Genomic DNA, 17,045 nt, shown 5'->3' on the forward strand with positions numbered 1-17,045 from the left:
ACCGAACCGTACTGTAGACGAACCGAAACTGGACCGGAACCGGTGGTTCAAAATTTTGAACCAGAACCGGCGGTTCAAGGGCCGGTTAAGGTTCACGTGAATGTTTAAAAAATGAACCTGAACCGGCCCGGAACCGGCGGTTCTGGTCCGGTTCGAACCGGATGACAATTAAAAAATTTTTTATAGCTTAAAATTTTTTTAAATTTTTTATAAAAAAATTTATATCACTTGATTTGATTGTAGTTGACTTGATTTGATTTATGATGAAAAGAAGTACAATGGTACATAATTTATAAAAAGTGGTGAAAAAAAATACACATGATTTGACTTAATTTGTACAAAAAATGGTACATGAACAGTTGATTTGTAAAAAAAAAAAAAAAAAAAAAAAAACTATGAGTAAAAAAGAAGGTACAAACGGCTAGTTTTTTAGATTTGAGGTGACTTTTTTTTTTTCAAATAAATTTTATTTATTTTTAATCATTTATTATTTATTTATTATAATTTACTAAAAAAAAATTATGAGTAAAAGAGAAGGTACAAACGGCTAGTTTTTTAGATTTGAGGTGACTTATTTTTTTTTTCAAATAAATTTTATTTATTTTTAATCATTTATTTATTTATTTATTATAATTTACTAAATTATCCAAAAATATAGTTGTTATTTTTCTGTTATAAGGGACAATTTGAGAAACTAATAAATGAAAAATATGTATAAATATGATGAGTTGATGATTTTTTTTTCACAACCAATTACATCCTAACTCTACTCTTATTCTCAATCAAAATTCTCTCAAGTCTCAAATTTACATAGTTCATTATTTTTTCTATTGCTTTATCTTTCTTAATATTGGAATTATCTATTATTTATTTTTATTTTCATACATCCAATTCTAAATTCCTTCTAATCTCAATTTTTCCATTCATAAATTTACTTCATTTGATTTTTTTTTAATAATTTTCTTAGTATTTGGAAATAATAATTTCCAACTCATTCCATTAATTTCATATTCCATTTATTCATTTTTTTTTCCATAATTCCATTCAAAAATATGGCACACAATTCACAAAGCTTCAACTCCAAGGGAAAGCGAGTTGCTCAAAGCGTGGAAGAAATTGATTCAAACGATCCATTGATTAGTTTTTCACCACAATTTAATGATGAAATTCAATATCAAACTCTAGTTGAGGAGAGTTATACTCGTCGTCATTCACCACAAGAAGAAGCAACATCTCCTAATATTTCAATAGGTAAACCACCGAAATCAGATATTTTCAAGAAGCACTTTGCAAAAATTGTTCAAGATAACAGAGAAATCAATGCGGTTCGATGTAATTATTGCAAAAAAGAATATGCATTCAAGCTTGGAGGAGGCTATGGCACTCTCAATAGGCATTTAAAATCACATCATCCAAGTGAGGTAGGAATGGATGTAACTCAAACTCAATTATCGTCATCAAGGTATGGTGATCCTAACACTCCTCTATTTAAATATAGTGATGAAACTAATAAAATTGAAATGGCTAAAATGGTTTGTATGGAACGATTATCTTTTTCATTTGGTAAAAAAATTGGATTTAATAACTATTGTAAAAAAGCATTAAATCCTTTAGCAAAAAAAATACCTAGGAATACACTTAAAAGGACTATTTTATCTATTTATTTGAAAGAAAAAGAAATTTTAAAAAATGTATTTGCAAATTTTAATGGTAAAATTACTATTTGTTGTGATATTTGGTGTGATGCTTGGCAAACTCATTCTTATATGGGTGTTACTTCCCATTGGATTGATAATGAATGGAAAATTCAAAAAAGAATTATTGCACTTAGAGTTTTTGATGACTCTCACACCGCCCATAATATTTTTACCATGTTAAATATTATTTTAGAAGAATATGGTTTGACTAAAAAAATTTTTACAATTGGTTTTGATAATGCTAGTGCAAATACAGCATCAATAAATGAATTAAAAATTCTTTGCCAACCTAAATTTGGTGGACAATTTTTTCACACTAGATGTGCATGTCATATTTTAAATTTATGTGTTCAAGATGCATTAACAACATTAAATGTATTTTTACGTCCAATAAAAAATGCTTTAAATCATTTATGGACACATGGATATGTTAGAAAAGAATTTAAAAATTTTTGTCACTCTATGGGAAAAAAATATAAAAAATTTTCAAGAGATATTCCTACAAGGTGGAATTCAACTTATAAAATGTTAAATGAGTCTTATGAATATAAAGATATTCTTTCTGCCTTTATGCAATTGCATGCATCACATTTTCAACTTTATCCATCCAATTGGACTATTTGTAAAAAAATATTAGATATTTTGCAAGTTTTGAAAATTGTACAAGAATTTTTAGTGGTGTTTATTATCCTACTTCCCATTTATTTCCATTTCATTGTTTGGCCATAAGTAGTGCCATAATTGAAAATGAAAATGATGATGATTTAAAAGAATGTATATTAATGATGAAAACTAAATGGTTAAAATATTATACTGAAATTCCGGATTTAAATTTAGTTGCATTTTTTCTTTGTCCTAGATTTAAGTTAGTTGCATTAGAAGAATTTTTTCGTATTTATTATGGATCTTTTAATATTGATGTAGATTATTTTTCTCTTACTAATAATGTTTTAAGGTATGTCCGTCAATTGTATAACGAGTATTCTAAATTAGTATCTCCCCTTCCTCAATTATCACATCCACAAAATACACAATCCACTAAATTTCATTCTACACAATTTACTTTCATGCAAACCTGGTTCTTAATTTTTTAATATCAAGATGCCTTTTTACCAGTTTATATTTTGCTTCTGCGTTTTCAATGTGTCTATCATTTGTTTTTGGTTGAAATAGAATTCTTTGGGATTCAACATCAAAAGATGAAGACCAATAGATATTCCCATGGAACTTCTATGCATAAATAATTTTATTTTACTTTTGATGCATGAATAATATTATTTTATCTTTGTTGAAAGTAAACAAGAAATAAGAGGGGGGAGAGGGAGTCTGAACAACTTTTTAGTATCAATTATGATAACCTTTGACACTGTTGTTCTGCAACTGATTTGTAGCTCCATTGGTGACAATTGAGAGCACAGTATTGTAAGCTAGTGGTTGTTTTCGAGAAAATGGAAATATGTTCAATGATTCTCTGGCATAAAATTTAATGCAAAAATGGCTGTTAATGATGCTCTTGCTTTGGTTACAGGTTCGTGATATTTTCTCGAAAGCCACTGCTGCAGCACCATGCCTTCTCTTTTTTGATGAATTTGATTCCATTGCCCCAAAAAGAGGGCATGACAATACTGGTGTTACTGATCGTGTTGTTAATCAAGTCAGTTCCATATTTTCTTTCATTTTTTTTTTTTTTTTTCTTTTTTGTGTTCGTTTTCTGAATTAAGGTTCTCATCGTAACATTACTCTCCTCTCTCAGTTTCTCACTGAATTAGACGGTGTTGAAGTATTAACTGGTGTATTCGTATTTGCTGCAACAAGGTTAGTTTCTTTGTGGAGTTAAGTTATGTTATTTTAGGTTATTCTCATAGCACTAATTACTGGATAGTCAATACTAATATGTGTAGAAAGATACTTTTGCATTATGCCTCTGTAGCCTTTTCAATTACTTAAATCAGATACTCGATAAATAGTTAACAGTATTTTAGTGCATGAGTACCACAGCATGATGCATAAAATTTCATTTTGCTTCTTGTGTTAAATATTTGTTGTACATCCTTAGTAACTTATCAAATGATGTTCTGCACATAAGCTTTAATTTAAATAGGATGGATTGTACAGATTCTAGTCTCATACCATATCTCAATAAAAACCAATTCTCCATTATTTTCTGTGAATATATGACTTGCAATATGGGCATTAGCAGTAAGTACTAAATGATATGTAGTGGAAAAGGTACATTGTAGGGATTTTCTTCTTCAATTATGTTGAATGTTTACAGCTATAGTTTCTGATTTACCCTTTATGTAAATCTCTCTCTCTCTCTCTCTCTCTCTCCACTCATTTGCATGCTCACTCATTCTCACATTTGTCGAGCAGTAGACCAGATCTACTTGATGCTGCATTGCTCAGACCTGGTAGGTTAGATCGTCTTCTTTTCTGCGATTTTCCATCTCAGCAGGAGAGGTTAGACATCCTTACGGTTCTTTCCCGAAAGGTGAGTGGTTCTGCCCAGATTTAATTTTAGGTGGAATCCATGTAAAGTATTGCTGTTTCTTTTTGCGTTTCTTATGTCTGCTTTCTGCCAATTAATGCAGCTACCGATGGACAGTGATGTTGACTTAGATGCCATCGCATGTATGACAGAAGGATTTAGTGGAGCTGACCTACAAGCTCTTCTATCAGATGCACAACTTGCGGCAGTTCATGAACATCTGAGTGCAGACAGCAGCAAACATGGGAAAATGCCAGTCATAACTGATGCCTTGTTGAAGTCCATTGCTTCCAAAGCAAGACCATCCATTTCTGAATCTGAGAAGCGGAGACTATATGGTATTTATAACCAGTTCTTGGATTCAAAGAAATCTGCTGCCGCCCAGGTCCCTCTCTCTCATCACATTTTCATGTGCTTGCAAGAGGGAGCAAGACGGAAGAGGAGAAATCAATTTTATTTACTTCCAACGCTACCGTTTCGACTTAGCTAATTTGACTGGTGTTCTTAGAGGCTGAGTCCAGCATGGTTCAGCATAATACCAGGCCCAACTCGAACCGAAAATGCTTCCCTCCTACCTTGTGATTTTCCTCTCAAAAATTATGAGATTATTACGAGTTCAATATTTCAACCTAATTGAAAAAAGTTCTAAAGAAAAGCAGTGGTGCCGTACAAGATCCTCCTTTTGATTTAAGAAAAGCAACGCAAAACTAACGATCATAGCATGTCTATGGATTGACAATGTTTAATTTCAAATTACATGGCCTTTGCTGTTCATTTTTAGATAAAAACAGGCAAACATGCCCGCGCCTCGCAGCGGCATTACATTGCAATTTCTTTTTATCATAACAAATAAGTTTCATGCAGTACACATATCCAAGAATAGATTACATGGAAGTATATATTGATCATTTAAGATTAAACTATTTTCTAAATTAAAGCAGTAAAAAGTTTTAAATTATTCCTATATCTGTTGGAAACGCTGAATCCTAAAACCACTGACCAACAGTATAAAAGTTGTCGAATAATTGAGAAGCAATTCATAAAATCTAAAATTGATCCACTTAATATGAAAAACAATAAACAACTGTTTTAAAAGTTAATCAAAAAGTAAAATACATTTTCTAAGATCAAGTAATATACATTATGCTTCATTCAAGCGCATCCCATGGTCTCAGAGTATCCTTGAGAAAAAACACTGAATCAAAAGATAATAATTTCAAGCTTCTTGAAAAGATCTTCAACACATTAAAAAATATAAATATATATGAATTACAATGAGATAACAGCTTTTTAAATATTTGACAGCATACAGATGGACACATTCTTAGCGTAGAATGAGGAAAACATTAAGAGATCTAAAATTTGAAGCCCACACCAAAAAGACAGACTATGCAATAAATAAATAAGAGATTTTTACAGGGAAAGAAAGGAAAATGGAGATGAAAACAAATAAATGATACCAATGAGTACAAAAAAATGAAAAAGAAAAGAACCTCATATAAAAAGAGAGTAATTGAGCTGAAAAATGGTGAAAGAGGAGAAATCTCCACCTTTGTAATCATTATTCCTAATTATTAAGCTTTATTACCTTAATATTATCTCTGTAAAGTAATTTCCTTAAACTATACACAGTTTCAGATTTTTTTAGCTCCCATTTGTAGAAATAATGCTACTACTTTGCTTACTCTGCTAGAAAAAGATGACTTGATCAACCAAAATTCAGACTTTCCCTTTCCTTCCTGAACCAGAAGCAATTATTTTCCTTTCCTTTCCTTACTATACATGCAATTACACGAGAGAGTTAGATAAAGGGCCAGCACCATGTCCACAGATCTATTAGGCATTTCGGCAGCAATTGAAGATCGGAAAGAATTAAATAAATATAAAAAAATGCATATTTTTGGGTTTTTTTTTTTTTGGGGGGGGAGGGGAGGGGGAGGAGGAGGATAAGATATGTTCTCTTTGTTTAAATTTTAACATGGAATTTCAAAGATAAAACCAATAAAACATTACATGTATCAGCAAATGGAAGCTTTCGTGACCTACACCTATTTCAAACAAATTTCAAACAAAAAAAGGTTAAAAATCAGTTGATTTATGCTTTTAAGCATCTCTTTTTTCTTAAAATACAAAATCATCCTCCTCCTAGCAACACAAATTTCTAATAATAAAATCTGGCAACTGATAATAACTATTGCCTTCACTTTACACCTTCCTTCTGCACACAACCTTTCTGCTCAGCCTCTTCCTACTGTACCTTCTGCTTCTCAAAATATAATTTGTTTAAATTGCTTAAAAATGCGTGAAGAGCAGTTCCTGGACTAATGGAGTAAACCATACCCTACACTTTGAATTGGTATATGAAAGAGAGGAAAAGAGAAACTAAAAAATTACTTGGCAGAAATAGAATCGCTTTTCCATATAAATTCTCCTTTAAGATTCCCTAAAAGCCTAGTTACAGAATTTATTTTCTCCAATAAATTTAGCTTCTTGACCATTAGTAATGGCTAACAATTTATCAGCCCAGAAAAAAAATACAAAAATGGAACCGGAGGTTTTCTTGTGACATTCTTTTTCATTCATTTCTCACAAACTAAGCCTATACGGAATCTCTATAAGCGTAATAACAGCAAACAATAGCGCACATTCAATCAAATAACATGAATCTAGCCGAAACAAATTCAATTCGATTCACAATAAGCAAGATATAGCATACCTTAGCAGACATTGCTCAAAATGTCATTCATCCTTCTCTCTATTCTTCACTACAAAATAACCAATAACTGATTGGTAAGAAACCTGCTGAGAGTTTCAATCAATTAGGAAGAGAAGATCAAATCGAAATCCTAACAATGAAAATTTTAACCAATATCCAACTTAAACTCAGAATCAATGCATATCAAGCATTTCAAGTCCACACAGCAAAAAGAACATTAAATATAAACAATGAAAGATTCTATAAACTGGAATAGTAGCTTAGAATCAAAATTCTCCCCTTTCCTCCTTCCGAGAACTGAAACTGTGATTTGCAAAGAGAGAAGTTTTGAGAGAGAGAGAGAGGGGAAAATAGAGAGTGCAGATATTTGATGCAGGGAGGGTAAAGGCAAATAAAAATGAAAATCACCTGGAAGATCCGGAAAATGGAAGTGAAGTGGCAGTATTTGAAGAAATTGAGTGGGTGTAGAAGTCGGTCGACGGAAGATCGTGAAAATAGAGGATAGGACAAAATAGAAATAACATAAAAAGCAAATGGTTAAATTGTCAAATCCCTGTTCCAGAACAGTGATTTTGGTTTTCATTTCAGTATATATATAATATAATTTTTGGTGACCAAAAACATTTACAGAACAAGAAACTTAAAACATATATAACAGCAAAAGCTTAAGATAGGGAGAACATGAACAAGGAGAGGATACTACTAGTACGAGACACATGAATCTTCTTATTAACAAATAAATTGATAGACTCACCTATTACAAGTTAATTAGATAAAGTAACCTCATTTCAGTCAAGCTAATGCAATGTTGTGTCCAGTTTACATTAAACTGCAGTATGCTTTACAAATGAATCCCCCAAATTCTTCATCAAACTCAAACCAAGTTCAACAATATCAATTTTCCCCAGGAGAACATCTGACAATTCAGGTACTTGTTCTTGATATTTGATCACAAACATGTCCAAGAAATTTTTTTCAGAAGATTGAAGAATATATTTTAAACTGATGTCTGGTTTGATCAAACCCTTCAGAATCAAAACTCTTACAACTGAACACCTTGGAACAATCCTCTTTTCCAAACTATAACATAAAACAATTGGAAATTTTATAACAATTGCAGGCTGCCAACCCATTTTGTTCACAAGAAAATCCATCTTCTTCATAAATGTCTTCTCTGATAAAGTCATAAACAGAGGAAAGTTTCTGAAAGCAGACAATATTTCTTCTTCCGACAAACCCGATCTACTATAAGCATCAATTTTACGTTTCCATGTTTTGGAGTTCAGTTGAATAATCACTCGAAGTGCATTAGCAAATTGAAGATTCAGAGGATCAAATCCCATACCTATAACCTTTTTAACAGCTCCAATAAACTTATCAGATTTTAGGCATATAATGTTGGGGTTACAGGTAATCAAAATAGAGATGGTAGATAGACGCATTCCCAGCTCTCTTAAGACTGATACATTAATGGGCAAGTGTTCCTTGACATAGCACATGTTTAATGGTGATATGCGTTTCAATATAATAAGAACTTTCTCATCAGAAAATAATAAACTTTTAAGAAAATCATAAAATGGGATCAAAAGATTGTTCAAGCTGCCTGACAAGAAAATTGGGTTCCTAGATATCATCACCGGAAGGTCTGAGTCAGAAATCCCAACAGAACGTAAAAATTGAATCTTTGGCAATATTGTCTTCTCGGGATCGAATAAAATCAACCTGGGCTGTCCCCTAACAATTTGGGAGATCTGGTATTTGGTCAGTCCATTGTCTTTGAGAAGACTAATGACAGAATCTGGTCTTTCAGGGTTTTCAAACTTAACGTACTTTGAAATAAGTTTAGCATATTGTGATGATAAGCCACATGAGTTGATGAGATAGGACACTGTAAACGAGCGTTGATTAGAATTAGATGAGAAATACCTGACTGTAAGCAGCTCTTTAAAATGAATAATACCCAACTGGGTACTGTTTGAGTCTAACAGAACATGACTCCAATCATTTAACGCCAATCTTCCACTGAAGAAACGGAACATCGTATGAAAGGCCAACTCACCGAGTTGAGAAAGGAAAGAGGTGGAATTGGATGTTTTGCTTTATCTCCCTTGTAAATCAGTGAGCTATAAATCGAGAATACGATTTTACCCAGAAAACCATTCAACAGTACGAAAATTTATGAGAAGTCGACAGCAAAAGAGCCAATGGTTGCCTGCTCTGCCTCCACTCCGACAGTTGAAGATAAATTCAGTCTCTTTGGGTTTTAGGGTTTTGCAGTTGCAAGAGGGAGCAAGACGGAAGAGGAGAAATCAATTTTATTTACTTCCAACGCTACCGTTTCGACTTAGCTAATTTGACTGGTGCTTTTAGAGGCTGAGTCCAGCATGGTTCAGCATAATACCAAGCCAACTCGAACCGAAAATGCTTCCCTCCTAGCTTGTGATTTTCCCCTCAAAAATTATGAGATTATTCCAACCTAATTAATTGAAAAAAAGTTCCTAAAGAAAAGCAGTAATTCTCTACAAAATCCTCCCTTTCATTAAGAAAAGGAACCCAAAAATAATTATTATAGCATAGTTTAAGGATATCATAACATATTAAAATGGGATCATATATTTCTCCAAACCCCTTTGCAGAATATTTGGTTTCCTATTGATTATTTAGTTCTGGAATGTCTTTGTTGGAAACCCTGTAGAACCAGAACGTATAAATTGAAACTTGGGAAAAAGGCTTTGTCAATCATATCAAAGAGCAAGCGAGCCGTGTCCTTACAATTTTCATTTCTAAACAAAAATCTCACAATTATATGGTCTTTGCTGTTCATTTTTAAATAAAAATTTTTGGTGACCAAAAAACATTTACAGAACAAGAAACCTAACACATATATAACAGCAAAAGCTTAAGATAGGGAGAACTTGAATAAGCGGAGGATATTACTAGCACAAGACACAGACGAATCTTCTTATAAATAGATAAATTGATAGAATCGGCTGTTACAAGTTAATTAGAAAGAGTAACCCCATTTCAGTCAACCTAATTCAAAGTTGTTGCCAGCTCAAAGGAAGCAACAATACAAGGCAAAAGAATTTTAATGTACGGCTGTTGTGTCCGGTCTATATTAAACTGCTGTATGCTTTATAGCCGAATCCCCCAAATTCTTCATCAAACTCAAAACAAATTCAACAATATCAATTGGGCGCCACACCCCCCCCCCCCCCCTCTCCGCGAAAGAACATCCAAGATTTCAGGTACTTGTTCTTGATACTTGATCGCAAACATGTCCAAGAATTTTTCTTCAGAATATCCAAGAATAGAAGCTAAACTGATTTCTGCTCTGATCAAACCCTTTAGAATCAAAACTCTTAAAACTGAGCACCTTGGAACAACCGTCTTGTCGAAACTATAACATAAAACAGCTGGATGTTTTGCAACACTTGCAGGCTGCCAACCCATTTTGTTCACAAGAAAATCTATCTTCTTTATAATTGTCTTCTCTGAATAACCAATACACAGTGGGCGCTTTTTGATAACAGACCAGATCTCTTCTTCCGACAAACCCGACCCACTGTAAGCATCAATTTTTCGTTTCCATGTTTTGGATTTCATTTGAATTATCACTCGAAGAGCATCGGCAAATGAAAGATTCAGAGGATCAAATCCCATACCTATAACATTTTTGACAGCTTCACTAAACTTTTCAGAATTTGAGCATACAGTTTTGGGGCAACTGGTAATCAAAATAGAGAAGGTAGATTGACGAATTCCGAGCTCCCTTAAGACTGATAAATTAACAGGCAAGTGTTCCTTGACATAGCACATGCTAAATGCTGATATGCGTTTCAATATAATAAGCACTTTCTCATCAGAAAATAACAAACTTTTAATAAAAGCATAAATGGGATCAAAAGATTGTTCATGCTGCCAGTCAAGAAAACTGGGTTCTTAGATATCATCACCGGAAGGTCTGAGCTAGAAAACCCAATAGAACGTAAAAATTGAATCTTTGGCAACAGTATCTTCTGGGGATCGAATAAAATCAACTTGGGCTGTCCCTAACAACTTGGGATATCTGGTTTTCGGTGAGTCCATAGTCTTTGAGAAGACTAATGACAGAATCTGGTCTTTCAGAGTTTTCAAAATTTACGTACTTTGAAACAAGTTTAGCAGATTGTGAGGATAAGCCACATGAGTTGATGAGGTATGACACTGTAAAAGAGTGTTGATTAGATTTAGATGAGAAATACCTGACCGTAAGCAGTTCTTTAAAATGAATAATACCCAATTGGGTACTGTTTGAGTCTAACAGAACATGACTCCAATCATTTAACGCCAATCTTCCACTGAAGAAACGGGACATCGTATGAAAGGCCAACTCATCGATTTCAGCAGGGAAAGAGGTGGAATTGGATGTTTTGCTTTATCTGCCTTGTAAGTCAGTGAGCTATAAAATCGTTTCGATTTTACCCAGAAAACCATTCATCAATACGAAAATTTATGAGAATTTGACATCAAAAGAGCCATGGGTCAGCATAATACCAGGTCCAACTCGAACCTAAACAGCATTTCTTCTCGGTGTTGTGGTTTTACCCTCAAAAACTTACGAGATTAGGCGTTCATATTCCAACCTAATTAATCGAAAAAGGTTCCTAAAGAGGAATAATAAAACAGTTGGTTGGAGGGATTTTAAATAATCGATAGTTCTTATCAAATTGGTTCTTTGAGTCCAACAGAGAAATTTATATATAATTTAAGTCTAATTTTCTTCGCAAGAAATCAAGTACCTCATGATAATCTAATTTATGACCAAATATATAGATTGTCATTTAAAATTATCATAAAAATAAAATATGAAAAAAATAATTCAATGTTATCTTCAATTTTTATTTTGACTCATTTCCGTCGGTCAAAAGGCAAAAAAACTCAATATATATATAACATGGGGAAATTGAAAAAGGAGAGGATACTACTACTACAAGGCAAAGATGAATCTTCTTATTAACAGATAAATTAATGGACTCTGCTATGACAAGTTAATCAGAAAAAGTAACCCAATTGCGATAAAGCTAATTCAAAATAGCTCCTACCTAGAAGGAAGCAATAACACAAGGCAAAAGAATTTTGAGTTGTATCCAGTTCATACGAGTTAGGTTCTCCATTCTCACCGCAACTTGCTGTTAAATTTTTTGCCAAAATATTCACCATGTGGCAGTCCTTTTTCAAGAAAATTTCAATGCAACTCTACATTTTTTATCATTTCGTAATTGTTTGCATTTGTCATTACATATCTACAACTACTAATGACGAATACCAAACCATCACATATCAGCAATAATTCCATAAATTGGAAAAAGAAAAGAAAAGTTTAAAATAATTCTATACAAATTGCAATAATCATCTTTTCTTATCAGCTCCAAAATCTTTTCTTTTCTTTTGTTTCACTTTCTCCGACTTCATGTTGATATTGGTTTCACTCTTCTTCAGCAATTCCCTCAGGATAAATCTGCAGTAAAGATATGAACATGTAAAAATGAAATTGCCAGTAAAGAATTATATATATATATATATATAAAGAGAGAGCGAAAAAAGAAAGATTATCTCACCTGACTGCGATTTTCTTCATGGAAGCTTACAGTTCTTTGAACTCCCCTCTGCTAGTAGTTAGCTCATCTAACATTTCCGCATCACAAACTTGGACTTTCCCTTCCTCATTTCCTAAACCAGTTGCTTCATTTTCCTGATAATTAAAAAGAAAATGCACAAAATTAGTACTAATAAAAAAAAATGTATATATAGACTAAAGATTGAATAAACAGATGGACATACTCTCAAAGAAAGGCTGAAAGATAGTCGTGGAGCTCTGGTAATTTCCTCATATTCAGCTGCATCTAGTTCTCGTAAATGATGAGGACCAAACAGTTTTTAGAGGCTGAGTCCAGCATGGGTATAACAGGACCAACTCGAAGAACCAAAACTGATGATCATAACATGTCTATGGATTGACAATGTTTAATTTCAAATTACATGGCCTTTGCTCTTCATTTTTAGATAAAAATTTTTGGTGACCAAAAAGCATTTACAGAACGAGAAACCTAAGACATAAACAACAGCAAAAGCTTAGGGAGAACTTGAACAAGGAGAGGATACTACTAGTACAAGACACACGAATCTTCTTATTAACAAATAAATTGATAGACTCGCCTATTACAAGTTAAATTAGAAAAAGCAACCTCATTTCAGTCAAGCTAATGCAATGTTGTGCCCGGTTTACATTAAACTGCTGTATGCTTTACAGCTGAATCCCCCAAATTCTTCATCAAACGCAAACCAAGTTCAACAATATCAATTGTCCCCAGGAGAACATCCGAGAATTCAGGTACTTGTTCTGGATACTTGATCACAAACATGTCCAAGAATTTTTCTTCAGAATATCCAAGAATAGAAGCTAAACTGATTTCTGCTCTGATCAAACCCTTTAGAATCAAAACTCTTAAAACTGAACACCTTGGAACAACCCTCTTCTCGAAACTATAACATAAAACAACTGGATATTTTGCAATAATTGCAGGCTGCCAACCCATTTTGTTCACAAGAAAATCTATCTTCTTTATAATTGTCTTCTCTGAGTAACCCATACACAGTGGACGCTTTTTGATGACAGACCATATTTCTTCTTCCGAAAAACCCAACCTACTGAAAGCATCAATTTTTTGTTTCCATGTTTTGGATTTCATTTGCATTATCATTCGAAGAGCATTGGCAAATGAAATATTCCGAGGATCAAATCCCATACCTACAACATTTTTAATAGCTTCACTAAACCTTTCAGAATTTGCGCATACAGCGTTGGGGCAATTGGTAATCAAAATAGAGATGGTAGATTGACGCATTCCGAGCTCTCTTAAGACTGATAAATTAACAGGCAAGTGTTCCTTGACATAGCACATGTTGAATGCTGATATGCGTTTCAATATAATAAGCACTTTCTCATCAGAAAATAACAAACTTTTAATAAGACCATAAACTGGGATCAAAAGATTGTTCAAGCTGCCAGACAAGAAAACTGGGTTCTTAGATATCATCACCGGAAGGTCAGAAACCCCAATAGAACGTAAAAATTGAATCTTTGGTAATATTGTCTTCACGGGATCGAATAAAATCAACTTGGGCTGTCCCCTAATAACTTGAGATATCTGGTATTTGGTGAGTCCATAGTCTTTGAGAAGATTAATGACAGCATCTGGTCTTTCGGAGTTTTCAAAATTTACGTACTTTGAAACACGTTTAGCAGATTGTGAGGATAAGCCACATGAGTTGATGAGGTATGACACTGTAAAAGAGTGTGTATTAGATTTAGATGAAAAATACCTGATTGTAACCAGTGCTTTAAAATGAATAATACCCAATTGGGCACTGTTCGAGTCTAACAGCGCATGACCCCAATCATTTAACGCCAATCTTCTATTGGAGAAACGGAACATCATATGAAAGGCCAACTCACCGAGTTTAGGAGGGGAAACAGCTGGAATTGGACGTTTTGCTTTATCTGCCTTGTAAATCAGTGAGCTATAAAATCGAAAATACGATTTTTACCCAGAAAACCATTCAGCAATACGAAACTTTCTGAGAATTTAACATCAAAAGAGCCATAATATTGCCTGCTCTGCCTCCATTCCGGCAGTTCAAGATAGGTCACGGTACTTAAGCGTTTTAGGGTTTTGCAGTTGCAAGAGCGAAGAGGAGAAATCAATTATATTTACTCAAACACGCTGCCGTTTTCAGTTAGCTGGTGCTTTTAGAGGCTGAGTCCAGCATGGGTCAGCATAATACCAGGCCCAACTCGAACCGAAACTGCATTTCTTTCCCTGAACTGATTTCACCGTTGTTGTTGCTTTTCATTTGTAATAAAATTATTTGTAATGGAAAACAGTTACAAAATGATATATAGGGATATGCAGTTGCAAAAGAGAGCGAGAGTGAAGAGGAGAAATCAATTTTCAATGTAATTTTACATTTTTTATCATTTCGCAGTTGATTGCCTTTGTCATTGCATTTGTCATTACATCTACAACTACTAATGACGAATTCCAAACCATCACATATCAGCAATAATTCTAAAAACTGAAAAAAGAAAAGAAAAGATAAGTTCAAAATGATTCTGTACAAATTACAATAATCATCTTTTCTTTTGTTTTGTTTTACTTTCTCCTTCATCTGCAGCTATTGCTCCCACTCGAGTCTGTCTTCACCTTGATTGTTAGTATACGTGAATAGTATCCGTGAATAGTATCAGTATACATAAATAGTATCAGTATACGTAAATAGTACTAATATATTTGAATAGTATCAGTATACGCCGACGCCAATAGTACTGTTTACAACCAACTTTGAGTTACTGTTTTACTATTCACTACTAAGCGATTGTTTTACTATTCACCACTAAGTCGATTGTTTTACTATTCACCACTAAGTCGATCTACAACTTCTTTCCGAGCGTATAGCACCGATGAACTCATCGTAATTTTCTTATCGTCGTGGTATATTTGTTTTCAAAATATATCCACGGATCTGGTACCGCTATCTGACCAGCTGGACCTGCCGAAACCTTCGGCTCTGATACCAGTTGTTGAAAAAAATTACGCAAAATCCCCAATAACTTAGATTTATGAGGGAGCAAAAGAAAATAATAACACACAATTTGATAATGGAGTTCGGCCAATCTTGCCTACTTCTCCGGACTGCCACATATCTTTTATAGAGAAAAATAAATAAAGTATTTACATACACTCACAACCCGCTATCCAAGAATACCCGAAAAATTAAACTTAATTTTTCTTCTTGCATAATCTCTCTATTTTTCTCTCTTACAGTTGCTCTCTCTCTCAATTGCTATCACTCTCTATTTGTCTTGTGTATTTAAATGAACTTCGTCTGCCTCTTTTTATAGGCAGTTGTATACTTTGTCAAAAGAAAATTGACAACTTTTCTTCTTTTCCAAATAACACGTTTTCCTTTTTTTTTTTTTTTCTTTTTTTCTTTTGCACATGTGGGTCCCATTTAAGTGGGACCACCAAAACCAACTTTGACAAGGTCCACCTAGAAGGAAGCAATAATACAAGGCAAAAGATTATTGACATATGATTTGTATCCAGTTTCTACGAGTTAGGTTCTCCATTCTCACCGCAACTTGCTGTTAAATTTTTTGTCAAAATCTTCACCTTGTGGCAGTTCTTTTTCATGAAATTTCAATGTAACTTTACATTTTTTATCATTTCGTAGTTGTTTGCATTTGTCATTACATATCTTCAACTACTAATGACGAATACCAACCATCACATATCAGCAATAATTCCATAAATTGGAAAAAGAAAAGAAAAGTTGAAAATAATTCTATACAAATTGCAATAATCATCTTTTCTTATCAGCTCCAAAATCTTTTCTTTTCTTTTGTTTCACTTTCTCCGACTTCATGTTGATATTGATTTCACTCTTCTTCAGTAATTCCCTCAGGATAAATCTGCAGAAAGATTGGAACATGTAAAAATGAAATTGTCAGTAAAGAATTATATATATATATATATATATATATATATAAAGGGAGAGCGAAAAAAGAAAAATTATCTTACCTGACTGCGATTTTCTTCATGGAAACTTACGGTTCTAACTTTGAACTCCCCTCTGCTAGTAGTTAGCTCATCTAACATTTCTGCGTAACACACTTGGACTTTCCCTTCCTAATTTCCTAAACCAGTTGCTTCATTTTCCTGATAATTAAAAAGAAAATGCACAAAATTAGTACTAATCCAAAAAAATGTATGTATAGACTAAAGATTGAATAAACAGATGGACATACTCTCAAAGAAAGGCTGAAAGATAGTCGTGGAGCTCTGGTAATTTCCTCATATTCAGCTACATCTAGTTCTCTTAAATGATGAGGACTAAACAGTTTGTAGAGGCTGAGTGCATGGGTATACACCGGGCCCAACTCGAACCGACAATGCTTCCCTCCTAACTTGTGATTTTCCTCTCAAAAATTATGAGATTATTGCGAGTTCAATATTCCAACCTAATTAATTGGAAAAAGTTCCCAAAGAAAAGCAGTGGTTCTGTACAAAATCCTCCCTTTGATTAAGAAAAGCAACGCAAA

The 17,045-nt window shown here is 33.4% G+C and overlaps 4 protein-coding genes across 15 annotated transcripts; 1 reads left to right on the top strand and 3 right to left on the bottom strand.

Annotated features, from left to right (window-relative positions):
- Positions 1-808: 808 nt before the first annotated feature.
- Positions 809-4,843, top strand: LOC105635071 (peroxisomal ATPase PEX1). Its single transcript, XM_089717495.1, has 4 exons — positions 809-3,351; positions 3,451-3,512; positions 4,071-4,188; positions 4,289-4,843. Exons 1-4 carry the CDS (start codon positions 3,184-3,186, stop codon positions 4,673-4,675), a joined length of 735 nt encoding a protein of 244 aa, XP_089573621.1. The 5' UTR covers positions 809-3,183; the 3' UTR covers positions 4,676-4,843.
- Positions 4,844-5,221: 378 nt separating this feature from the next.
- On the bottom strand, positions 5,222-9,557 carry LOC105634911 (transcription termination factor MTERF15, mitochondrial). Of its 12 annotated transcripts, none has more exons than XM_089717493.1 (3): positions 7,656-9,557; positions 6,902-6,950; positions 5,222-5,366 (listed from the first exon to the last, which is right to left on the bottom strand). In XM_089717493.1, exon 1 carries the CDS (start codon positions 8,938-8,940, stop codon positions 7,726-7,728), a length of 1,215 nt encoding a protein of 404 aa, XP_089573619.1. In that variant the 5' UTR covers positions 8,941-9,557; the 3' UTR covers positions 5,222-5,366; positions 6,902-6,950; positions 7,656-7,725. The 12 variants fall into 12 exon arrangements, with proteins under 12 accessions (XP_089573619.1, XP_089573605.1, XP_089573607.1 ...); XM_089717479.1 differs by having other exon boundaries at positions 5,222-5,380; XM_089717481.1 differs by having other exon boundaries at positions 6,902-6,984.
- A 462-nt stretch (positions 9,558-10,019) lies between these two features.
- On the bottom strand, positions 10,020-10,720 carry LOC149499384 (transcription termination factor MTERF15, mitochondrial-like). Its single transcript, XM_089722665.1, has 2 exons — positions 10,154-10,720; positions 10,020-10,058 (listed from the first exon to the last, which is right to left on the bottom strand). The coding sequence occupies exons 1-2, from the start codon at positions 10,718-10,720 to the stop codon at positions 10,020-10,022; spliced, it is 606 nt and encodes a 201-aa protein (XP_089578791.1).
- Positions 10,721-12,873: 2,153 nt separating this feature from the next.
- LOC149499385 (transcription termination factor MTERF15, mitochondrial-like) lies at positions 12,874-14,859 on the bottom strand. The gene has a single exon (XM_089715707.1). The coding sequence runs from the start codon at positions 14,380-14,382 to the stop codon at positions 13,171-13,173; it is 1,212 nt and encodes a 403-aa protein (XP_089571833.1). The 5' UTR covers positions 14,383-14,859; the 3' UTR covers positions 12,874-13,170.
- Positions 14,860-17,045: the final 2,186 nt, after the last annotated feature.

Source organism: Jatropha curcas, chromosome 1 (genome assembly GCF_041381405.1).
Source record: "Jatropha curcas cultivar XTBG-Jc1 chromosome 1, XTBG_Jcur_1.0, whole genome shotgun sequence".
Taxonomy (NCBI): Eukaryota; Viridiplantae; Streptophyta; class Magnoliopsida; order Malpighiales; family Euphorbiaceae; genus Jatropha; species Jatropha curcas.

Coding starts and splice junctions, on each gene's coding strand:
- LOC105634911 (XM_089717493.1), bottom strand. CDS start 8,940: ATGTTCCGTTTCTTCAGTGGAAGATTGGCGTTAAATGATTGGAGTCAT.
- LOC149499385 (XM_089715707.1), bottom strand. CDS start 14,382: ATGATGTTCCGTTTCTCCAATAGAAGATTGGCGTTAAATGATTGGGGT.
- LOC149499384 (XM_089722665.1), bottom strand. CDS start 10,720: ATGTGCTATGTCAAGGAACACTTGCCTGTTAATTTATCAGTCTTAAGG. Junction 10,059..10,153: donor CGATCAAGTATCAAGAACAA/GTACCTGAAATC, acceptor AGTTTGATGAAG/AATTTGGGGGATTCGGCTAT.
- LOC105635071 (XM_089717495.1), top strand. CDS start 3,184: ATGCAAAAATGGCTGTTAATGATGCTCTTGCTTTGGTTACAGGTTCGT. Junction 3,513..4,070: donor TTCGTATTTGCTGCAACAAG/GTTAGTTTCTTT, acceptor TTTGTCGAGCAG/TAGACCAGATCTACTTGATG. Junction 4,189..4,288: donor TTACGGTTCTTTCCCGAAAG/GTGAGTGGTTCT, acceptor CAATTAATGCAG/CTACCGATGGACAGTGATGT.